General features: G+C 47.3%; 2 protein-coding genes and 1 pseudogene across 3 annotated transcripts; 1 reads left to right on the top strand and 2 right to left on the bottom strand.

Moving 5' to 3' along the window:
* The first annotated feature begins 13003 nt into the window (after window positions 1-13003).
* LOC120664076 lies at window positions 13004-16251 on the top strand (annotated as a pseudogene).
* Window positions 16252-17369: 1118 nt separating this feature from the next.
* LOC120664075 (ABC transporter G family member 16-like) lies at window positions 17370-19817 on the bottom strand. The gene has a single exon (XM_039943079.1). It carries the CDS (start codon window positions 19755-19757, stop codon window positions 17625-17627), a length of 2133 nt encoding a protein of 710 aa, XP_039799013.1. The 5' UTR covers window positions 19758-19817; the 3' UTR covers window positions 17370-17624.
* A 571-nt stretch (window positions 19818-20388) lies between these two features.
* LOC120664073 (serine/arginine-rich splicing factor RS2Z33-like) lies at window positions 20389-23583 on the bottom strand. 2 transcript variants are annotated; one of them, XM_039943078.1, is made up of 7 exons: window positions 23435-23583; window positions 22603-22714; window positions 21910-21949; window positions 21670-21765; window positions 21350-21546; window positions 21156-21239; window positions 20389-21040 (listed from the first exon to the last, which is right to left on the bottom strand). In XM_039943078.1, exons 2-7 carry the CDS (start codon window positions 22707-22709, stop codon window positions 20623-20625), a joined length of 942 nt encoding a protein of 313 aa, XP_039799012.1. In that variant the 5' UTR covers window positions 22710-22714; window positions 23435-23583; the 3' UTR covers window positions 20389-20622. The 2 variants fall into 2 exon arrangements, with proteins under 2 accessions (XP_039799012.1, XP_039799011.1); XM_039943077.1 differs by having other exon boundaries at window positions 22603-22711.
* Between the last annotated feature and the right edge of the window lie 1492 nt (window positions 23584-25075).

Raw genomic sequence — 25075 nt, 5'->3', positions numbered from 1 at the left:
CGTGGAAGTGAGAGGAGTTTAGATAGGCCTAATTGAGCTGCTGCTTGCACACTGGGCCAGCGGGGTGTAAAGAACTGGACTTATGAGATTTATGGAGTGGAGCTCTCCCAAACATAACGAGAAAAATTTGATGGAGTGGAGTGCTCCAAATAAACCCATAATGCCGGGCAAGAGGGAGCACAGCTGCACAGATTGCGACACAAAAGAGATCAAGACTTCAAGAGACCTGGACGCACAACAAGGGGAGGCGACGCAACCGCTTGCATACCATCGTCGGCGATCGCCCACCGTGCCTGTATCAGGGGGTTGATTATAGCTGCGAACAACTTGGTCAAAATTCAGATGGCCGAGGCGGCGATCGGCGGTGGCTGCCGTGAGGCGAAGAAGAGGAAGGAGGTGGATGTGAAAAGCCTGCTGACGGAGGAGCACACAGAGAAGAAGGTGAAGGCCAACTTTTGGGAGCGGTCGGAGGACGCCTACGTGGAGGACTGGAGGCCGTCCGGGAGAAGCGCCGCGCGTGGTCGCTCATGTCCCAGGCGAACAGGGCAATGGTTGACAGGCTGTTGGCAAGGATGGACAAGTTGCTGTACGAGCTCACTAATAAAAGGTAGTTCTAGCGCGGGATGTGTTAAACATGTACGAGGGTAGTAGCATATCGCTTGATGACTTGATAACTATGACTCGAACACTGCGTGTGCATTGAGTTCATGATCAAATTTTCTTTCGTTTTAGTTATAATTTACCTTCAATAATTGGGCATGTAAGATTGTAAGAACAGAACGCTACTTCAGTTCAGTCAACCTTTTATATTCATTAGGCACAATTTATAATCTCCGAGCTTGATACTCAAGCAGACCATTTGCTGTGTACTCAAGGAGAATACTATATTGAGCAAAAGTGTAAAAAGCTACCCGCAAAGGTGTCCCGGTTCATCTTAGTCGATCATGTTTTAAGAATGCAAAACAACCTTCTAAAATATTTTCATGGAGCACTCTGAAATTAGTAATAAATAAATTAGAAAATCTTGTATTATGTAGAAACTCTATATAAGGAGGGACACATATCACCACCCTAGGATCCACCTTTGGCCTATAAATAGAGACCCCCTCTCTTTCCATGACATCCATCCGAGAGTATGGTAGAGATGAGAATAGTGAGTGCTACGATAGCCACAAAGAGAGGGTGTGTTGTGTACTCTTATGTAATACTATTGTGTTGTAATAAAGTAAATATTTTTTAAGTGTTAGCCTTCTAATTTATAAGTACTTAGTGTATAAGTTGTGATATATATCGTAGGCTGGCTCTGCCACCCGGGATCACAAAGGGTTTGGGCTTTATCGTAGAAAGGCTCTGTCTCTTGGAAGCTAGTTTCATCTGTTGGTAGGCAAGGCCACTCGGAAGCGAGAAAGCGGCTCTGCTGTTGAAAGGACCTTATACACTAAGTAGCTAGAAATTGAAAAGGATAACCAACTCTAGACTGAGTTGGTATGTCTTAGGTGTAGATCCCCAGCTTAGTGGGTATTAGGGTCTACTCGGTTCCCAACATATGAGTACTACTACCACCTGACCATTGGTGTTGCTTCCCATTCTATCAATTATGGTAAATAGATCCACAACCACAATCCCTAAAATTTTGATGCATTTTGGTTGCTCCAGCTCTTTCACAAAAACAAAAAAGTGCACAACACATGCCTCCTTTTCACGTTTGACACAAGTAAATTTAGACAGAAGTAACAAGAACCAATCTGGACCTATGGGGCAAAAAACCAACATTCACGGATTATCAGGATTAAAGGCAAACATCAACATTCACCGCCTGATCACAACACCGGGGAAAGCATTATTCAGTCTCATACAAGAGTTTAACCTGTAGATTACTACGACAATCATTTACGTCCGCAGCTGCTTCTTCTGTTTTTACTTAGCAGAGAACTTGGGTGCTCTGAAAGCAGCACCGGTGGTTCCACAGGATGGCCCCCAAGGGACCTGATCAAGCACCTGGTGTTGTTAGCCTGCTCTTGCATAGCATCATAATCTTCCAACAGTTTGTTGAAGGAGGCGTCAATGCCATGAACCTGGCAAGAAATGGAAGACCAGTCCGCCGAATCATCTGTTGTGTCTTGAATCAGCCTCTGCTTGTTCACCAGCTTTCGGATGGACTTCAGCTGGTGAACCATATCCGTGTAGATTTGGCTCACGTATCCATTCTCCTCTACAACAGCGTTGCTGTTTTGGTTCGGGCCTTTGCCTTCAGGGGGGCGTATCAAATGAGTTTCAAGATCCTCCTCCTCTACTACGGCTTCTGGCTAGCCCTTGTAAGCAAGGAGTGACTGGGACACACGGCAGCGCACCCTTCTTCCCTGACCCTGCACACATGGAACAAGCAACCAATAGGCAAGGAATGACAACGAGTACGACACTAAATCGATGCAACCCATCAACAACGAATTCAGACATTCAAATGGGATTAGGCTCTGACAAAATAGAATATGGCATACCCTTGGTGTTTGACCACAACCAGCTGGGAGTTGTGGGCCTGGGCGACCTTGGGGTGCTCCTCTTCCTGTGCCAATCAGACAAGCTTGTCTTGGGGCTTCAACCTGCACGCCATGCCTGATGGTGTCGAGTGCAACTTCATGCACTGGCCCCGCAGCTCAAACCGGCGCGCCATGCCTCCTAACACCGCCGTCTGCGGCTAGACGATGGACGTCATCGCCGACGCGCATGCGGGCGCCGTTGCTGCCCATGCCGTGAAGGAACTCCGGTTGGTGGGCGCGAACGCGCTCCACGGTCCAGGGCGCAAAAGTGCTGACCACGCCGTCGGGGACATTGGGGTAGTGGGCGCTGATGGGCCATGGTCCCCAAGGCGTGATGGGGATGATTGCGCCGTACAGCAGCCCCGGGTGGTGGAAGTTGCCGTGTCCGACACCCCAGGGCACCACGGGGAGACTTGCGGCGTGGACGCGCCCTGCTTAGTTGACACCGCCGACGAGCTCAGCGCCCCTATGTAGCGAAAATGGCCGCTCATGCCATATTTCAATATAATATTTTGGCGATTGATGACACACACAACACTTGGACTAATGTGATTGTTAAGATGACTATTCTCAGGCTTTTAGGTTCAAATGATGACAAAGAGAAGAGAGGCATAGCAAGGGCCGAAGGGCCACCCCTACGGGGGTTGAACCGACGTTAAGGAAAAGACACACGCCGGTGTAATTGTCCAGAAGCTGGAAACTGAAGATACACTCACCGGATTAACCGACGTTGAAGAAAATGCATACGTCGGTGCATTGCCAAATGAAGACCGATGAAAATATATACACCGGTTGAACCGACGATGCATCGGTCAATTGCATCGGTTCAGTTGTCCAGAGAGGTGGTTTTTGGAGGAACGTGAAGAAGTTACAATCACCGGTTAAACCGACGCTAATTTTACATACACCGGTTGATTGCATCGGTTAAACCGGCGATACACCGGTTAATTGCTAACGGTTAGTTTTTCACGTAGCAGTTTACATACACCGGTTAAACCGATGATGGCTTTTGGGGTACGTCGGATTAACCGGCGTTACGCAGTTTTCTGGCAGCTTTTCTCCAACGGCTATATTTGCTTGTGCTGCCTATATATACCCCCAAGGCCGGGTCATTTGAGTGTGCTGGAGTTCAAGGAAGTATACAAGAGCTAAAGATCATCTCCAACCACCATAGAGCTTCATTGTACATCATATAGGCTCAAGCACACTTGTGAGAGTGCTTAGTGCTTGTTTAGGCTTAGTTCTTGAGAGAACTAGCTTGAGAGAAAGCCTTGTTGCGGCAAGCACCTTGTGTACTCGTCGTGTGACCCTCCGACTTGGTGTGGAGTGGCAACGACACTCTGTGCGGGGAAGGAGGCCCCTACTTGGTGTTAAAGCTCCAAGATAGTGAAGACGGTGCCGTGGTGACGCTTCGAGATAGACGGTGGCGGTGACCTCGTCTTTGTGACTTGGCGTCACTTATCCTTTGCTTGTCGGGAGCCTTGGAGGCGTGGCAAGACGGTGATCAAGCGAAGAGACTCGGCATCCCACTTGTTCTTTGTGAGCAAGTGGCCGTGGACGTAGGGAGGGACTTTGGTGTCCTAACCGAACCACGTTAAATCGTGTGTCTTGGTGTCTTCACGGGAGTTTGCATATCCTCTCCCTTACCGCTTCACTTACCACTTTACGTTTCCGCATTTACTCTTTCTTGCTTACCTTTACTTTCCTAGTTAGTTTGATTAGGATTGGCGATAGGTTGCAAGTCTTTTGGGGTAAGTAGAGGGTAGCATAGATAAACCTTAGTCATAACTAGCATGTGTAGGACGTGTTAGGTTTATCTTATGCAATTAGATTGAGCCCTAGGATAGAAAAGCGATTAGCGACCCTATTCACCCCCTCCCCCTCTAGGGTCGGACACCCCGGTGATCCTTACACCCTAGGCGCCACATGGAGGCCCGTGGCGTGGAAGACCGCTGGGTAGTTGACACCAATGGGCTCCCTGTTGGGATAAAGGCAATAATAATGCATAATTTAATCCCTTATCTTGTGATGACTATTGAGGAGAACATCTACCAACAGATATGTAGTAGAATAATAACGATCACATGCACAAGAGACACGACTATTTACATGGGAAATCCTCCTCAAGCTGAGGAGTAAAAACCCACGGGACCAATCGATCCACTCCAAGGTTCCACTATAATCAACAAATGGCTACAAGGAGTCTTCTCTAGGACATCTAGAGGATTACACCAGTAGCAACACATTCGCCATGATGCACTTGGCATCAACAATAACAACAACCACAACTATCTAGCAAGAGGTATTATGACCACTATCAAACAGAGAAGCCACAGATTTTGTCCTCTTTGGTAATTAGTTTATATCTCACAAACAACAGCTCCACTGTGCAAAAATTTTGGTAGGCAAGTAGATCTACGAGTCCTCTGACTACTAACAAAATTTTAGCTCAATCAGACACCGCTTCACCACCCAAAAAAATCATCTGCCGAAACTGCTCTGTGCTGAAACTGTAGTCACCCGAACTGACAAAATTCCTATCAAATCTAACGCTCTGCTCAACCAATTCTCAAACCAATTGACCAGATTGAAGTACTCTAAGTGTAGAACGAACTCACCAAGTTTGGCGCAAATCCAATCACGTTTCAGCCTCCAATCACTGACTTGAATCAGATCGGTTCACAGCCACCAAATCTGGGCAGACCTCCTTCTCCTTCTTCTTCCTCTCTTCTCTCTAGTTGTGTTGTGTGTGTTCTACTCCTCACCCCCTCACAAGTGATGGACAACACCTGGAAAAGGCGAGGCTAGGGTTATCTTGCTTGCCACTCCCACTCAAGAAGCAATCTCAACCATTGATTCCAGCACCAAATGAACGGTGTACAAGCACTGAGCTTGTGGGCTGTCTTCATGAGTTTGCTGGGCTCCAAATCATCCTCCATGTGGAGGGATAGCCCAAAAAAACTCCCTCTCCCGACATCATGGAGGATCTCACTACCTTCCGGGCAGCCATGCCAGCAAGCTGGCAACAAACATTGAGTTTCTCCTTCATTACCACTTTAGTCAACTTATCAGCCCCGTTGTCATTGGTGTGGACTTTCTCAAGCTGCATTTGCTTAGAATTCAACACATCTCGAATCCAATGATAATGCACATCAATATGCTTTAACTTTGAGTGAAAACTTGCATTCTTACTCAAGTGAATGACACTTTGGTTGTCACAAAACAACACATACTTATCTTTCTCAAACCCAAGTTCATTGACAAACTTTTTCAGCCACAATAGCTCTTTGTTTGCTTCTATTGCTTCAATAAATTCAGCTTCCGTTGCAGACAATGCAATAAATTTTGGTACTTGCTTTGCTATGACACAGCTCCCCATGCATAGGTAATCAAATACCCTGAAGTAGACTTACTTCTGTTAACATCCCCGGCCATATCTGCATCTGTGTATGCAACTAACTCAGACTCACTTTTCCCCAAACAAATTTTTAGATTAGTGCTGCTTTGGAGGTACTTCAAAATCCACTTCACGGCTTTCCAATGTGGTCTTCCTGGATTAGACATAAATCTGCTCACAGTACTAACCACATGATCAATGTCTGGCCTTATACACACCATAGCATACATTAGACTTCCAACTGTTTATGTATAAGGAACATGCTGCATTTTCTTCTTCTTCTCTTCAATAGAAGGGTATTGCTTGGTGCTTAATTTGAAATGAGCTGCAAGTGGACAGCTCACAGCTTTTGCATTGTCTATCTTAAATTTGCAAAGTACTTTATCAATATACTTCTCCTAAGACAAGTACAATCTGTTGGAACTTCTGTCCCTCTCAATTCTCATCCCGAGAATTTGCTTTGCTGGCCCCAAGTCTATCATGGCAAAAGACTTGCCCAACTATTTCTTCAGCGCTACAATTTTTGAGACATTCTTGCCAACAATCAAGATATCATCCACACAGAGCAACAAGATAATAAAATCATCACCAGAGAACCTCTGGAAGTATAAACAATGGTCTGAGCTATTCCTCTTGTAGCCTCGCTCCCCGATAACTGAGTCAAATTTCAAATACCAATGTCTTGGTGCTTGTTTCAGGCCATAGAGACTCTTGTTCAGTTTGCACACATAGTCCTCTTTGTCTTTCACAAGAAACCCCTTAGGCTACTCCATGTAAATCTCTTCCTCCAGATCACTATGAAGAAAAGTTGTCTTCACATCCATTTGCCCAACCTCCAAGTTGAACCTAGCTACCAAACCAAAGATCACTCTAATTGATGTCATTTTCACCATAGGAGAAAAGATTTCATCAAAATCAACACATTTCTTTTGGCTGAATCCTTTCACAACAAGTCTAGCCTTGTACCTTGGATGTAACATGTGCTCTTCTTGCTTGATTCTGTAGACCCACTTGTTTTTCAAAGCCTTCTTGTCCTTGGGCAACTTCACCAACTCATATGTATGATTCTTATGCAAGGAATCCATTTCTTCTTGCATAGCTTTCATCCACTCATTTCTATGCTTATTTTCCATTGCATCTGCAAAACACTCAGATTTTGAACCATCAGATAATAACACCACATACTGATCTGAGGGATATCTGGTGAAAAGAATTCTGCTAGATGTTCTGAGTGGAACTACTGGTGGATCTTTTGGTACTAGTTTCTGCTGATCCGGATCATCAATTTCAGCATCAAACTCATGCTGCTAGGGAGTATTTTCATCACATGTACCATGCACATCATCTTGTGCATCATCTGCAACATCACCTTCAGCTAGTTGTGGAGCTGGAGCTGCAGCAATTGGGTCTAAATCAACTAATGGCTCTTGCTAAGAAACATGCACCTTTGTCTTCACAATATCCTCAATTGTTTGATCTTCAACAAACACAATATCACGGCTTATCAGAACCTTCCTTGCAAATTGGATCAAATAGTTTGTATCCAAACTCATCCAATCCATAGCCAAGAAAGATATACTGTCGTGTCTTAGCATCAAGTTTCAACTTTCATCTTGAGAAAAATGGACTGAGACCTTGCACCCGAACACTTTTAAGTGACCATAAGAGACATCCTTATTATACCAAACCATGTTAGCAACATCTCCTTGCAAAGGATATGATGGTGAGTGATTAATAAGATAAACTGCAGTCATCAAAACCTCACCTCAATAGCTTTTAGGTAGCTTTGCATGTGACAGCATACACCTCACTCTCTCCACAATTATTCTGTTCATCTTCTCAGCAATACCATTAAGCTGTGGTGTCTTTGGAGGCGTGAATTGGTGCCTAATCCCTTCCTCTTTGCGATATGCATCAAATGGCCCAATATACTCTCCTCCATTATCAATGCAATGCATTTGATCTTCTCCTCAATTTCTCTCTAATTGAGGCTTGAAATTGCTTGAACACACCTAGCACTTGATTTTTGGACTTCAAGGGAAAAGCCCAAACTTTCCTGGAGAAATCATCAATAAAGGTGACAAAGTATTTATTTAGCACCATCAATTGATCTTACTGACATTTTACAAACATCTGAATGCACAAAGTCCAGTAACTCTGGCTTCTTGTGAGGAGGTAGACTCTTGAAAGCAACCTTGTGCTACTTTCCAACTCGACAATCTGCACATTTGTTCAAATGTACACCTTTCATCTCTTTCAACAGATTTTTCTTCACTAGCACGGTCATCCCCTTCTCACTCATATGCCCAAGTCTTTTGTGCCATAAAACACAAGGGTTTTCTTTCTCTAATACATTGGCATAAACACTAGAGAGGTTAGCAGAAACATGGTACAAAAGTTAAATTCTGTTAACTTTTGCGACTACCATTCTGCCCTTGGTGAGCTTATACTGTCCATCTTCAAATCTGCTAGAATACCCATTTGCATCAAGCAATCCGACTGAAAATATGTTGAGTCGAAGTGCCTCAACATGCCTCACAAACTTGATGAATAATTTGGTACCATTAGCAGTCTCTAAATGCACATCTCTCTTTCCAATGATGGCTACCCTATTATTGTTGACTATCTTCATAGCACCAAAATCACCTGCTGTATAATTCGTGAAGTACTCTATATGAGATGTAGCATGTATGATAGCACCGCTGTCCGGTATCCAAATCATCTCATCACCATTCATATAGTTGATGGCTGCATCATTAGAAACTACAGTGATCTGCTCAACAGTGGAACAAGAACAATCCTCATTACCTTCATTTCAGTATCAATGACAATCATCATCTCATCAACTGCAGAAGTAATGTGGCCAACATCTCTATCACTATCACTACCTTGTTTCTGAGCTTTGTTCTTTTTTTACCTTTTTCTTTTTTTCCATTTGCGGCATTGCCACTTCTTATGTCCCTTCTCATGGCAGTGGTAACACACCACTTCATTACTTTTGCCTCTTGACTTGCTTCTACTTTCAGTTGTACCTTTTCCTAGACCTCGGCTCATACTCCTCCCCCGTGACTGGGTAACTACCACCTTAGAAAAAAAGAGCTACCTTATTTTTCAGCAATCCTTTTGGCTTCTTCATTTAGTATCTTAGATTTGACAAGGTTCCAAGTAACAACACCATTAGGGGTTGAATTACAAATAGTGAATTTCAAAGTCTCCCAAGTGTCCGGCAATGAGCCAAGTAGCAGTAAAGCTCTAATCTTATCTTCAAATAAGATTCTCATCGAGGATAACTAACTTATAATGCCTTGAAATGCATTCACATGATCAGTCACTGGAGCACCCTCTCGATACTTCAGATTCATCAATTGCTTGATCAAGAACATCTTATTAGTATCTTACTTTCGGGCATACAACTCCTCTAATTTTTGCCACAAGGTACGTTCATGTGTCTCATCACTGATATGGTTCAAAACATTTTCATCAACCCATTGTCGAATGAAACCACAAGCTTAACAATGAAGAACTCACCAATCATCATCAGATTTATCATCCAGCTTTGCCTCAGCAAACACTGGCTTCCAATACTCTTTGACATAGAGCAAATCCTCCATCTTACCCTTCCAAGCTTGGTAATTTGTACCATTCACTGAGATCATCCTACTAGTATTTTCTTCCATTTTCAACACAAGGCAAATCAGCAAATGAGTCAAGTTGAATACAAGCTAAAACAATATGATCTTGATACCACTCTGTTGGGACAAAGGCAATAATAATACATAATTTAATCCCTCATCTTGTGATGACCATTGAGGAGAACATCTACCAACAAATATGCAACGGAATAATAACGATCACATGCACAAGAGACAACGATTTACATGAGAAAACCTCCTCAAGGTGAGGAGTAAAATTCCACGGGACCAATCGGTCCACTCCAAGCTTCCACTATAATCAACAAATGACTACAAGAAGTCTTCTCTAGGACCTTTAGAGGATTACACTAGCGCAACACATTCACCATGATGCATTTGACATCAACAATAACAACAACCACAACTATCTAGCAAGAGGTATTATGACCACTGTCAAACAGAGAAACCACAGATTTTGTCCCATTTGTTAATCAGTTCATATCTCACAAATCACATCTTCAATGTGCACAAATTTTAGTAGGCAAGTAGATCTATGAGTTCTCTGACTGCTGACAAAATTTTAGCTCAATCGGACACCGTTCACCACCCAAACAAATCATCTATCAAAAATGCTCTCTGCTGAAATTGTAGTCACCTAAACTGACAAAATTCCTATCAAATCTGATGCTCTGCTCCACCAATCCTCAAACCAATTGACCAGATCGAAGTACTCTAAGTGTAGAATGAGCTCACCAAGTTTGGCGCAAATCCAATCACGTTTGAGCATCCAATCACTGACTTGTATCAGATCGGTTCACGACCACCAAATCTGGGCAGACCTCCTTCTTTCTCTTCCTCTCTTCTCTCTAGTTGTGTTGTGTGTGTTCGGCTCCTTACCCCTTCACAAGTGACGGCCAGCACCTAGAAAAGATGAGGTTAGAGTTTTCTTACTTGCCACTCCCTCTCAACGAGCAATCTCAACCATTGATTCAAACACTGTAACGAACATGACACCATTTATGCCATTTCGAGTGATTTTGGTGATCGTATGACAACACAATCAATGGGACTAATGCTTTTGTTGAGTGAACATTTCTAGATCCCAGGGATGAAGTAAAAAGGCCATACAATGCAAAACACAAAAAAAAACTCAAAGAAATGCTGAATTGGACGAGTTCTACTGAAATTAGTAGCACCAAAAGAACCGATGCCTATAGCATCGGTGCATCCGATGGTTGTCGGAAGATCCAACGCCCTGGCATTGGTGCAAGACTGAGCGCCTCTGGAGATCAAATGAAGAAAGAAGTGAAGCACCGGTTGAACCGTCGGTGTCAAGTCAAGCATCGGTGCATTCAACGTACTATGTTCCAGAGACGATGTCAAGTGCCCAGGATCCAAGTCTTCAACACCGGTTTAACCGATGGTGCATCAGAGCATAGCGTCGGTGCAATGATGTCAGCAGAAGTGGGAGGTCCAACGGCTAGTCCTGGCGCTGTGTGTGATTGGTTTAACCGACGCCCTATGCATCGGTTTAACCGATGGTCCCTGGAGTCGCTGCAGCTGTGTCAGGAAGCCAACGGCTACTTCAGTTACTGTGAGTGACCGGAAGAACCGATGTCCCTGCACCGGAAGTTCCGATGCCTACGCAGAAAAGCTGCTAACGGCTAGTTCGACTTGGAGGCCTATATATATGTGCTCCCCCGGCCATTTGATGATTGCTAGAGTCTCAAAACATCACACACACATCCAAAAACACCTCCAAACCATTCAAGAGCATAGAGATCAAATCTTTAGTCCTTAGCACATACTTTGTGAGTGTTAGTGTTAGATTAGCTCTTGAGTGAGTGATCAAGCAAGATTTAGATCCTTGTGCTAAGGTTCTAGAGTGAACCAAACTTGTATCTCGGTGTGCCGGCCTCCTTGGAGCATTGGTGGCTCGCCGGCACGTCAACGACCCTCCGGCTTGGTGTGGAGCGGCGTCGACAACTTTGTATGGGCGACGGATACCCCTCCTTCGTAGGCAATCTCCCTTAGTGAAGATCGGGATCAAGGTGACCGTGATTGTGTTCACGAAAGAGACTTGATTGTCGGAAAACAATACTCTTCGTGAGTGCTTCAACAACGTGGACGTAGGGGCGCCTTTGTGGCAATCCGAACCACGGGATAAATCCTCGTGTCGAGAGTTCGCTTCCTCTCATTCCTCTCTTTAAGCTTCCGCATTTCATATTGCAACTTATGTGCCTTTGTTTTCTTAGTGTAGTATCTTGCTAGGATTGGCTATAGGTTGCAAAACTCTTTTGGGATGAGGGTTTTTACACTAAGGTGAATCGTAGTTGCACATCTAGATAGCTTGATCTAGTTTAAGTTTTGTGCAAACTAGTTGGAGCCATAGATTAAGGTTTTAATAGTGCCTAATCCACCCCCTCCCCCTCTTAAGTTAGAGCACCCGATCGCTTTCAAACACTAAATTAACGGTGCAAAGCACTGAGTTTGTGAACTGTCTTCATGAGTTTGCCGAGCTTCAAATCATGCTCCATGAGGAGGGATAGCCCAACACTCTACACTACGGGAGGCCCGTGGCGTGGAGGAGCGCTGCCCCTGCGTAGTTGACGCCGACGAGCTCCGCGCCACGAGGAGGCCCGCGGCATGGAGGACCACTGCGTAGTTAACGCCAATGTGCTCCCTGCTACAGTGCGCGACTGGGAGGCCTGCGGCGTGGAAGAAGCCCGGGCAGTTGAGGGCCATGTGCTCCGCGCCCAAGGACGCGACGGGGACGCCCATGCCGTCGAGATGCACTGGTTGGTCGACGACGGCGTGACCGGTGCCCCAGAGCGCGACCGGCACGGGGATGCCCTCGCCGTAGTGGAGCAATGGGCGATGAATCGCCTCCAAGAACCCCTCGTGGTTGAAGTAGGTTGGGGCGCCGCCTTGCCCAGACGACGCCACGAATCCCGTCATGTGTACATCGGCGTCCTTGCAGTCGCCCATTGTTGGTGGCGAAGCCATGGCAGCAGGATTCGTGGGCAGGGGATGGAAGGCGGTCGCGGTTGGATTTGCGGCGGGATTGAGGGGGCGACGAGGAATGGTTGAGTCGGGTTGTTACGCAGAAGGGGAAGAAGGAGGAGAACAGGAGGGGGGCCGAGCGAGGGCGCGGCAAGCGGAGGAGGCAAGCAGGCCAGGGGATGGAAGGTGGTTGCGGCGGAGCGTTGGATTTGGGGGCGAACTCGTTCCAATCGGCTGCTGCTGGTTCGTGGTTGATCGGGGGAGCCTTTGGGGGCGAGAGAAGGATCATGGCGCGCGTGCGTTAGCCGGTGGTGGGTGAGCGGCGGACGGCTGTGCTGAGGCTGAGCCTGGGCCACCGCTGAATTTGAAATTCGAAAAAACGGGTTTCTCGTCGTCAATCCGTCATGGACTCCGGCCCACACAGGCCCAGAGACAGGCGTCCGGCCCACACCAGAGCGGCGGTGCGGGAGAGTCAGCCAGAGCATAGCCGCCGCCTCCGCCGCCGCCGCCGCCCGCAGCACTGCAGCAGGGAGAGTGAGCGGTGCGGCGGCGACGGAGGCAGCACGGGCGAGCCCAAGCAGGCGGCCGCGGAGGGCACTCTAGTAGGGCCTCACGCTCCGGCGGACATGTGGCGGCGGCAGCAGGCTCTCCTCTGCCGGCTCCCGCAGCTGAGAACGGTGGCGCAGTCCCCGCCACCCCAGGCGGGCGGCGGGCTGTGATGCTACTACGGGTCTGCGCCGGATGGGAGCAAGGGAAAGACGGCGCCCCTACAGGTCTCCTCCCTTCCTTCTCCGATTTTTGATTCCGCTGTTCTCCGTCTGCCGCCTCTGATTCTGACCGGAGGTGCGCATCGTATCGTGTGGGTTCGGTGCAGGCGCGGGGGATGGTGGACAAGTTCCGAATGCGCGCCAAGGGTGGCGACGGCGGCAATGGCTGCGTCAGCCTCAGGCGCTCGAAGTCCGACCGCCAAGGCAGGCCCGACGGTGGGTGAGACAGCACTTCCATTTACATTTACATTTACTGCCCTCTTGTGCTACCTTGCTTTCATACTTGAAATGCTTGTGGTGCCTGATGTTACTCTCAATTTGTGTACCAATATGTTTGTTCCTTTTGTAGTGACGCTCCATCACTTCTTATGTTCCCTTCATGAAAATCAATTCTATAAGGCCCTTAGTCGCTTCGTCTGTTTGTAATCCTTGGACTATTGATAATTGGTAAATTTTTGGATCTTGATACAAGCTTGAAGATTGACAAATGGTTACTTTCTTCTAAATCACCCAGTTAGTTGCCATCAATTCTTCAGCTTTGTTTGGTTCATGTAATCGGTTTTATTGACCAACATATCATGAACGAAATAGATGATTAACTGCGCCACGTACACGAAATCTAAAAGTGTTCCCATATTTCCCCTTTAAATTGATTGAAGTCAGCTCCTGCTACTTGGGCTAATTTTAACACTCTACTGGCCAGATGTATATTATTCACAATTTTATGGACCAATAGATCCTGATCAGGCGTTCAAAAAAATGCAGGTGGTAATGGAGGAAAGGGTGGTGATGTCATTCTTGAGTGCTCGAGGTCTATCTGGGATTTCAGTGGCTTGCAGCATCACATGGTATGTTTTCAAAAGATTAAATTACTTTTTTTTTGTCCTAAGTTAGATATGTATGTTTGCTGCACTAGTTGTTGCGCTTCATGTAAACTCCTTGTTTCATATATAAGACACCGTGACCTAATTAAGAATTGAGGTTGTGAATATATTTGAATTAGAAAGGTCGAACCCATACTTTTATTTGTGGAACTAAAGTGTCAAGCTAGAAATTATGGTGTATCTTAATGTGGTATGTAGCATTTGAATTCTTGGGAATTCATTGATACCTGAATTTTAGCCTGTTTACTTTTGGTTTTCAGAGAGGAGGGCGAGGCGGCAATGGAGTTTCTAAGAATCAGATAGGAACAAGAGGTTCTGACAAGGTAGCCATGAGGATATGTGTATATATGGCCTTCCAATTTTTATTAGGTTTACCTTTTGTAAGAAAACTGACAGCCATATATTACTTTATGTTCGTATCTGGAACAGATCGCACAAGTACCAGTAGGCACGGTGATTCATCTAGTCGAAGGGGAGCAGCCTTCTTTTGCAGTAAATAAACCAACCAGAGCTCTTGATCCCTGGGACATACCTGGTGTTGCTGAACACTCCGCCAGCTCAAATCAGATTGATAATGCAGTGACGAAAGGTTTTGATGGTGGCTTATCCCATCGGCATATCGCTCCCAAGCATAATACTGTTGGAAATGAAGCTGAAAAGGAAAGCAACAGTCACCCGGAAAATCGAAAATACTTGCATACGCGCTCCGAGTCTGGATTCTCAAACACTGATCATGATGTAAGAACCTATCCGTGTCAGGAGGAGATAGATGACAAGGATCAGACTGAAAGTGAGGATGAAGAGTTTTAGGAGGATGAAGACGAGTTCAACATTGATGAGGAGGAGGAAGACGAAGACAGGGAGGAACAGGATGTGCAATATTCTGTTGCTGAAATGACAAAACCTGGGGAGCGGTTGATCATAGCACGAGGAGGGGAAGGTGGACTGGGGAATGCTTTTATCATGAAGGAGATGCGACCATCCAAAGCATACAGACAAGAGAAGATAGCCCGCTTGAGTACTGGGCAGCCAGGAACCGAAACCTTCCTCATCTTGGAATTGAAGAGCATTGCAGATGTTGGTCTGGTTGGATTGCCTAACGCCGGAAAGAGCACGTTGCTGAGTGCTCTCTCTAGGGCGCAACCAGAGATAGCTGACTATGAATTCACCACACTAAGGCCCAACATTGGTAGCCTAACCTATGAGGACTACTTCTCTGTGAAAGTTGCTGATATCCCTGGTCTAATCAAAGGAGCCCATGAGAACCGTGGCCTGGGCCATGCTTTCCTGAGGCACATAGAGCGCACCAAAGTTCTTGCCTATGTGCTTGATCTTGCTGCCACACTCAACGGCAGGAACGGCATCCTGCCATGGGAGCAACTGCAGGATCTGGTCGCAGAGCTGGAGCATTACCAAGAAGGCTTGACGAGGCGACCATCACTGATCGTTGCAAACAAGATAGATGAAGAGGGAGCTGATGAAATGTACGAGGAACTCAAGAGGAGAGTGCAGGGTGTCCCGATATTTCCAGTGTGCGCTATCTTGCAGGAGGGGGTACTGGACCTGAGAGTTGGTCTTAGAACCCTAATGGATGATTCAGATCCCCAGGGCATAGATTTGAGAAAAATCACTGTCCAATGAGGCTGCATGTTTCTTTTTCTCCATTAGATACTGACAGAGAGGACAAGTGTGTTGTGATTACTCCCACCCAGAACCACATGATTAGATGGATTAGATATTCGGGCTCTTTCTTTCTTCGTTTTGTGTTGCTTATATGATGATAGGTCATTTACAATGTTTCAGGGAATCAGTGTATAATAATATCAAACTGGGAACTAGTATCCCTTATTAGTCCTTACCTCAGGAGAGCAGAAATGTGTTGTAACTGGAAATGGTTCTTTTGAATCAGAGTTGCTGACACAGTGACTTTAGTCAGCAGTAAGTGCAGTAGCACTTCATGAGAAAAATCTGATTCAATCATGCAGAAGATGGGAAAATCGATGAAACTGTACTGTAGTTAGTGAAGGAAAACTATGCTATGGTCCAAAAGGAACGGATTGTGCTGGTGGTTGTGTGGTACTGTGTACGCTCTTCTTTTACTCTACTATCTCTCTAGGGGCTCTTCTTTTACTCTACTATCTCTCTAGGGGTGGTAAAGGGCCTTAAAATTTGACTTGGATAATTTAAGGGCCGGGTCCTAAAAGGGCCGGGTTCGAATCCTATACAATTTTTAGCTAAAATGCCTAACATTGATGAAGATGTTAGGCATAAAATTTCAGCTGGCTGGTTGAAATGGCGGCAAGCTTCTGGCATCCTTTGTGATAAGAGGGTGCCACAAAAGCTAAAAGGCATTCTATAGGACAGCAATTCGTCCGGCGATGTTATACGGTGCTGAATGTTGGCCTATAAAAAGGCGACATGTCCAGCAACTGAGTGTAGCAGAGATGCGGATGTTGCGGTGGTTTTGCGGGCACACAAGGAGGGATAGAGTCCGGAACGAAGTTATTCGGGATAGGGTCGGGGTGGCACCAATTGAGGAGAAACTTACCCAGCATCGGCTGAGATGGTTTGGACATGTCCAGCGAAGGCCTCCTGAGGCGCCGGTGCGTAATGGGGTTCTTGAGCGGGTCGATAATGTAAAGAGGGGTAGAGGTAGACCTAAACTGACGTGGGATGAGTCGGTTAAGAGAGACCTTAAGGATTGGAATATTTCTAAAAAGATAACTTTGGATAGGAGCCCTTGGAGACTAGCTATCAATGTGCCTGAACCTTGAACTTATTTCTTTCGGGTTTCATCTCTAGCCTACCCTAACTTGTTTGGGAAAAAAAGACTATGTTGTTGTTGTTGTTGTGTGGTATAAGGGTCAAGTTGGATTGTGAAGAGACCACTAGGGCCATGGCTCATTGCCACCCCTATTGACTCATACCATTTTTTGCTATGAGCTGATTCACATCCACAACTCATTATCTGCGCATCTTATTTACACTAGTGTATTGTATTTGATGCCTTCCACTGCAATTGCCGTGATTATTATTTGCTTATGCATTACTCTTTAGTCATCGAGGTTAATTGGTAAATGGTTACTTTAACTCCTCAAACTGCCACTGCCATGTTTTTAAGAAACTCTTGTTTTTTTTCCTTGGAAAGATTGCATATAAACATTTTCAGCTTTGTTTCTGGAAAGTCAACTCATTATAGTACAATCACAAGAACTAATCAGTTAAACCAGGATACATGTTTAAGAATGAATAAATATTGCTGGAAAAGAAATAAACACAGTTGACTGCTAGTTCATTTCCTCCTGCAGTTTTGTTCTTGCTGATGACGAGCAAGACAACATAAAAGTGCTTCCATTTACTGCAATCTAAGTGGTCTTGCTTGTTCCCCAACTACTATTTCTGGATTACTTCCGCTTGTTCTTGCTGCCAACAAGTAAGACCACATAGAACAGCGCCCTGAACAAGAAGCCCCAGGCCACGGTGATCAGCAGGCACTCCCACATGCCTATGTCGGTGACGGCCTGCTGCTGTAGGATGTCGGGGCCAGTGGTGACGCAGGTGTTCGAGGTGACGTTCATGCCCAGCGTTGTGCTGATGGCGTCCAACACCCTCAGCTTGACTGCCTCTGGGAGATGCCCGATAGGGCTACCGTCGAACATCTCGATGCCACGGGAGAAGCAGCGCGACGCGTCGCTGAACTCGTTCTGGAGCACGGCCTGGTATGGGTACTTCACTAGGGACAAGTAGTGGAACCACGTCCAGTACTCGGGGATGCGGTCGCGGTTGATGAAGAAACCGGAGAAAAGGAGGAAGTAGGCCAGGATGGCCACAACCACCGTGTACCCCAACATGACGTGCGGCACCACCGCGGAGAGAAACGTGACGAAGCCGCTGCCCGCCCAGAAGGAGGCCAGGATGATCAGCACGAAGAAGAGGAACGACGAGGCGCCGCCGGCAAGCCCCACTGCCCAGAAGGTGATGAGCGCGAAGGCGAGGGAGAGGAGCACGAGCGGCGGGAAGGCGACGACGGCGTTGGCGAGCACGTAGGAGATGCGGCGGTAGGCATTGTGCGCCGTCTCGCGGAGGTAGATGTGGCGCTCCTGCACGAAGACAGGCAGCGCGTCGGCGCACACGTAAAACATGGTCGACATGGCCATGGCGAAGAAGCCCAGCCGCTCCTGCACACCCTTGGGCGTGTCGTCCAGGCGCCAGAAGATGGTGGCAAGGATGAAGCCCGTCACCATTATTGTTCCCAGCCGCATGGCGAACAGCTCCGGCATGCGCGCCGTGTTTGTGAAGGACCGCTTCATCAGAACCCACACCTCCATCCACGCCGGGTTCGCGAACATCGGCACCGTCCCCCTTGACGCGCTCCCCGAACCGCTCCCGGCGACCAGCTTCCCCCGAGACACGCTCTCGGCGATGGCGAGCTCCAGAGGCATCGTGCTCACAAGCTTGATGTTCGCCTTCATCCTGTTGGCATTGGCATCGGCGAGCGCGGCGGCGCCGTCTGGCTGGCGCTCGAACTCTCGGATGGTGTCGAGCGCGAACTCGGCGGGGTTCTCGTTATCCGGCATGGGCATGCCGAACTCGGCGAAGAAGGGCTTTAGGCCGGCGGGCGTGCCAGCGTAGACAGTACGCCCGCGCGAGAGCAGGAGCAGGCGGTCGAGGATACTGAGGATGCGCGCGCTGGGCTGGTGGATCGTCATGATCACCACGCTGCCGCTCTGTGCGATGCGGCGGAGAACCTGTACCACCATGAAGGCGCTGGCCGAGTCCAGCCCGGAGGTGGGCTCGTCCAGGAACAGCAGGATGGGGTCGTGGATGATGTCCGTCCCGATGGACACGCGGCGACGCTCGCCGCCGGACACCCCGCGGTGGCCCTCGTCGCCGATGATGGTGTCCGCGGACCGGGACAGGCCGAGCTGGTCGATGAGCGCGTCCACGCGCGCGTGTTTCTTCTCCTGCGACAGCGCGCGCGGGAGGCGGAACTCGGCGGCGAAGCGCAGCGTCTCGCGGACCGTCAGCATCGGGTACAGCAGGTCGTCCTGCATGACGTGGCCGGAGATGGCGCGGAGCCGGCGGCCGTGGAGCGGCTCCCCGTTGAGCGTGACGCTCCCGCGGAGGCTCTCGCGCGCGATCCGCCCCGCCAGCGCGTCCAGCAGCGTGGACTTGCCGGAGCCGCTGGCGCCCATCACGGCGAGCAGCTCGCCCGCGCACGCCTCGCCGGAGACGCCGTCGAGCAGCGTCTTGGCGCGCCTGGACCCCGACGGCGGCGGGGGCGCGTCCGCCGACGCCACCAGGCGGCTGCTGGCGCGGGGCGCCAGGCAGCAGCCGGCGAGCCCGCCGCCCTTGTTGACGCTGTACGAGAGGTCGGCGAAGCTGAGCACGTAGGGGACAGGCGCGAGCGGCGTCTTCGCCGGCTCGTCATCGGCGGCGTCGATGTCGATCACCGTGTGACCGGAGGCCGCCATGCCTGTGTCCGTTGCGTCACGAACGCTTGACCCTCGCTGCAGAAACCAGGCGAGGGCGGGCATGGTGCTTGGCTGGTATGGTTTGGATTTGGATGTTTGGTTTTGTGATTAGCGTGGCGCGGGCTCGTTTATTTATGTACTTGTTATAGAGGGGCTTAGTGTGCAGTGCGAGCCCGAGTCGTGCTCTGCTCTGACTCGGGTCGGATGCGGAGTACACGCTGGAGCTCGGAGTAGGAGTCCGCCTAGTGGCTGGGCTGGGCTGGTCCCTCCGCTGCAGCTAGCTAGGAGAGGAGAGATCATGTCGAACACCACATTTATTCCCAACTGTTCATGGTATGATTGTGCCAGCGCAAGAGCCGATCTGTTGCTTTTTAATTACGCATTGAACTCTAGTACATGCAAGAGACCACATTTGAAACACACTGGGCTCGTTAATTATGCATTAAATTAGGAGCCGGCAATGTAGGCGGAATCTATAGTATATGGGTTCAGAGAGGGTGCCAGAAAGAAAAATATAATATGCGCGGAAGCTTGCATATGTAGCGTACCTGCTAGTACATGATCAAAGACAAGTTATTCAATCTATAAAAGCGCACCGTATGTCCGTATCACAGCAGAGGATATGTGCAGTGAAGTTGCCAAACCAAATGGACCAATGCATGGACGGCAAGCTCTCTTCACTTCAACTGCAATATAAGGCTGCCACGAGGGCAAATTATCTGGCGAATATCCAAATTAAACAGTCTAAGAAGTTCAAATATCAACGTTTAGCCCGAGGGCAACAGATCCTTACATAAGTTTCTAGCTCACAAAAAGAACAAGTGGTCGAGAAAAATGAGCAAATACAGTTCATCCTGTCTTAAAGCTGAAAATGTAACTATTACAACTGAATCGGCACACTGCATCTCAAACCGGGATGGAAGGTTTTTCAGGGGGACTGGCTTCCTCTTGGTGAACCACGGCCATCATCATCATCACCAGCATTGCCTTTGGGACTAGGGCTCCGGTCATCTCTAGGGCTCGGGCTGCGCCCATTGGCTGCAGGGCTACGGTAGCCATCAGATGGGCTACGGCTCCTGCTCCTGCTGTTCTCCCTCTTCGCGGGGCTGTCACCACGGTCTGAGCCATTGCGTTCACCATTGTCCTTTGGTGGAGGGCTCACCTGATCCCTTGGGCTGGGACTCCTTGGGCTCCTACTGCCGTTAGGTGTGGGGCTGCGCTCCTTTTCCTTTGCACTTGGTGAAGCAGAACGCCTGGGGCTCCTGCTGTAGCTAAGACTCCTTGATCTCCTCTCATCACGGTCTCGGCGTCCACCCCTGGGAGATCCAGATGGGGATCTAGAACGGCTGGACGTAATACAAGGACCCGTTAGAAAAGGACGGATGGCAAAACCAGATACACAAGATAAACAATAACATGGATAGCTCAGAAAAATAATCCATAGGGGTTTCGTCTGCATACATATAGCTACGGCTTCTGCTGTAGCTCTGGCTGCGCCCCCGTTCACGGCGTGGAGATGGTGACCGTGAATAACTTCTCTCACGCCTGAAACATGTTTAACAAGCAGACTCTTGAGTAAAAGCATACAACAATAAGCAGCAATTGAAATGTCTGATAGCAGTGGAATGGAGCTGAAGAATGTTATCAATAAACACCTAAGATTCCGTGGACTGTTCTGGCAATTTCTTTCTATGTGGCCCCTTTCTCCACAACGGTAGCATTTGTTCTTCCAGTCACCAGCCTTGCAGTCCCTTGCCCAGTGACCATCAATTCCACAGTTAAAACAACGACCCGTCCCTGGTGGAGGCCCTCTTCCCATGTACTCACGTGAGCCACCAGAACCACGAGGAACCTGAAGTCACAGATGTTTGAAAGACCATGCGTTCAATCTCAAAGCACATGCTCATTAAATCAGAAGCTTGAAAAAAAATATATTGTAATCATTCAGAAATTGGATAACTAGCCAAAAACTTACCCCTTTAGCAAACTCAACGATGATGCGGCTCCCATCAACTTCCCTGCCATCTAGGTTGTATTGTGCATCATCAGCATCACGAGGATCGCTGAATTCCTGTTTAGCAAAGAGAAGAGGCAAAAAAAAAGGAGATGCCACATATGAAAAGTATTTTTTTACAATTCCCAGAGCATGTGTGAACCAACACTAAGAAAAGGTGAATTATTCAGAATCAAAATGGGGGCAGCAAAATTCACGTACAATAAATGCATAGTCGCGCTTCAACTCCACTTCTCGTATTCTGCGCAAATGGTTGCCACAAACAATAAGCCGTCATGAGTCAATTACTCAAATGCATCAGCAAGTTGCAACTTCCACTACAACAGTCAATAAGATTACACCAAGGGCGCCCTTCACCAAAGTCCTCCACAAATATTGGAACTATGGCCACCAATTCCACCAAGGGCACCCTTCCACCACAGACCTCCCAGGTGTAAAAAACCGAAAAACCTTCAACAAAATCATTCAAGTCAAACACACAAGGCCAGGAGGTCAAACATCTACTTTGTGCTTTCTGAAATAACAGAGAATACCAAACAAAAAAAGTGGCTTGTATAGCCTCATCCACAAAACGCTGAGAATGCTCCTAGTATCACTGAAGCCTCATCATCTTTAATTCTATATGAACAAGGATAGGAAGGACCCCACTTATTAGCGTAGTCTAAGTTCTAGACACCAGACCACCTGCATCCCCATGTCAGGAGGATTATAGAGTTACAATTTAAGAGATGATAGCCTGGTGTATACCAAAATATTTAACCACGCTAGCTTATTACAACATGTCAAAATCAAATGCTCATGTTAAGCTCTAGGACATAAATGGTGTTTTACCATCATAATAACAAGTAACATACTCTGGACTTCACAAGAACTCTTTGTGAATATGTTTCTTACCTTCCATATTTGCTGAAAAGATATTCCAGGTCACGGGAACGAGTGCGGGAGGACAGTCTGCCAACATACAAGCGTGTGTTCCCATAACGATCGTCATAGCGAGGCATATCTACTTAACACATAAAAACCTTCAATCAGTCCTTTCATAAAAAAAATCTAGCTAAAGTAGACATGATAGTATGAACACTATAGTTGAGAGAGAGCACTTCGAGTACAAACAACGATATCAGAACCTAAAAATAATATCACATACTAACTAGAAAATTCTCCTCGGTCTCAATTTACACAACTCGATGGCAGTTGGAAAATCACAGCAATTGCAGCACCTCGCGTCACAAGCTTCAGTAAGGAATTGTGCTACAAACTTAACTGTGCTACTCAGTTCTAATCAGAGCTAAAGGTGCTAACTTGATTCAATTAGTTCATTAATTGGAGATTGACTAATAAGACTATAAGAGCAACTCCAGCAATATCCCTACTCAGGCACCCAAATCCCCCCACCCAGCACCTTCTCCCGTGGGTAGGGAGGCCCCTACTTGACAGCTGTCGCCGTTTCCCCTCCCACCTCCCCACCCGCTTGCGTACGGACGCCGGCGCCGCTGCCTCGAGCGCGGGTGTTGCCGCATCCTTGCCGCGCCGGCAGCCCTCGCCGCCTCTCCGACCCCGCCCAAGGAGTTTCCAAGGTGAGCCGACAGCCCACCGTGGCACCGCGTCTTCTCCACCCGTGGGCGCCCTTGGCCGTTCTTCTCCCCCACCGGTGAAACGGGACCAAATCCACCGGATTCGCCCAATAGAGGAGGAAAAGGAAGGGGGAGATGGGAGGAACAGTCACCTTGTTGCCGAATCGAGCTAGGCTACGGCGTCTGAACCGTCGAATCGAGTTCGAAGCCAAGTAGCTCGTCGAATCTGGTGGAGCTAGAGGCCAAGAACAAAGAGAGAGAAGGGGCTGGGAGGGAAGAAGATGGTTTTTTTGGGGGGGGGGGGGGGGGGGGGGGGGGGCGGGAATGTCCGAGCCGAGGGCTGGCGTGGTGCCGCACCGCCCCGTGTAAAAAGATGTGGGCTGTGTTTAGTTGAGAAATTTTTTGAATTCGGGTAGTATTTTCGTTGTTATTTGATAATTAATATTTAATTATAAACTAATTAGGTTTAAAAGATTCATCTCGTCATTTCCAGTTGAACTGTGTAGTTAGTTATTTTTTCCAACTGTATTTAATGCTCAATGCATATGTCCGACAATTCGATCTGACGGAGAATTTTGAAAATTTTTGGGAACTAAACATGAACTTGGTGGCGAAAGAGAGCCGTGTGGGAGAAAGAAGATAGAGGTCGTGTTTAGATCTCGTGCCCAAAAAATTTTGAAAAAAATGTTGATAATTTAGAGAACTAAATGAAGTTTATTTATAAAATTTTTTTGCACGGATGGGCTGTATATCGCGAGACGAATCTAATGATGGTAATTAATTCATGATTAATCCATAATTAATAAATGGTTATTGTAGCATCACTATTTCAAATCATAGATTAAGTAGACTCATTAGATTCGTCTCGCGATTTACAGCCCATCCGTGCAAAAAAAATTATAAATAGACTTCATTTAGTATTTCATGATGATCTTGTTATTCCTCTTTTTGAGTCAAAGTTAAAACCCTTCTTATTGATCTTGTTATTCAAGCGTGTGAACTTTCTCATCATGAGAGCAAGTTCTCCATCATCTTCAACATCCGATGAGCTTTCATGATGATCATCTTCTTCATTGCTTGAGCTTGATTCTTGCTTGATCATCTTGAGCTTGCGGGATTTGTTTGCCTTGGTCTTTAGAGCAATTGATTTGCTTGAAGTTGGCTCTTCGGACATACCAAGGATACTCATTTCATGAGCGCGAATTTCGCCCACAAGTTCTCCCACTTCCATTGTGTCAAGATTCTCCTTTTGAAGCATAGCATTGATGATGTTATACTTGGGCTTCGGGAGGAGCATGAGAATCTTGCGATTGATGGAGGCACTGCCAATTTTGGATATTTCAAGTGCATTAATGTCCTTGACAATGACATTCAAGCGAGAATACATATCATTGCAATTTTCATGAGGTAGCATTTTAAAGGAATCATACTTAGCTCTAAACAAGTGATATTTTTGCTCACGAACTTTAGTGGAGCCTTCATATATTTCAATGAGCTCCTTCCAAATATCACTTGCTAAGTCCATGCCATTGACTCTAGCAAAGACTTCCTCACTAATGGCTTCGAAAATTGCATTTCTATCTTTGGCATTCCATTTTAATTGTTCCGAGGTGGGAGTTCCGGTGAACCCGGTCTTTGTTGCCAACCACACCTCGGGGGCAATCGCATCAAGATATGCGGCCATGCGAACTTTCCAATAGGCAAAGTTCTTGCCCTCGAAGTGAGGAGGCGAACCACCCATCTTGGCCATAGCTCTAGGCGGAGAAGCCTAATGATCCAAATGAGCAACGAGG

This window comes from Panicum virgatum, chromosome 3N (genome assembly GCF_016808335.1).
Source record: "Panicum virgatum strain AP13 chromosome 3N, P.virgatum_v5, whole genome shotgun sequence".
Lineage (NCBI taxonomy): Eukaryota > Viridiplantae > Streptophyta > Magnoliopsida > Poales > Poaceae > Panicum > Panicum virgatum.
The sequence above is the reverse complement of the archived record's forward strand: the minus strand, read 5'-3'. Positions and strand labels throughout refer to the sequence as shown.

What these genes read in the sequence shown, in the direction of transcription:
- LOC120664073 (XM_039943078.1), bottom strand. Translation starts at nt 22,709, where the DNA reads ATGCCTCGCTATGACGATCGTTATGGGAACACACGCTTGTATGTTGGC. An exon ending in CTTTTCAGCAAATATGGAAG is followed by an intron (nt 21,950 to 22,602) that starts GTAAGAAACATA and finishes CCATTTGCGCAG; the next exon opens with AATACGAGAAGTGGAGTTGA. An exon ending in AGCGCGACTATGCATTTATT is followed by an intron (nt 21,766 to 21,909) that starts GTACGTGAATTT and finishes TTTGCTAAACAG; the next exon opens with GAATTCAGCGATCCTCGTGA.
- LOC120664075 (XM_039943079.1), bottom strand. Translation starts at nt 19,757, where the DNA reads ATGCCCGCCCTCGCCTGGTTTCTGCAGCGAGGGTCAAGCGTTCGTGAC.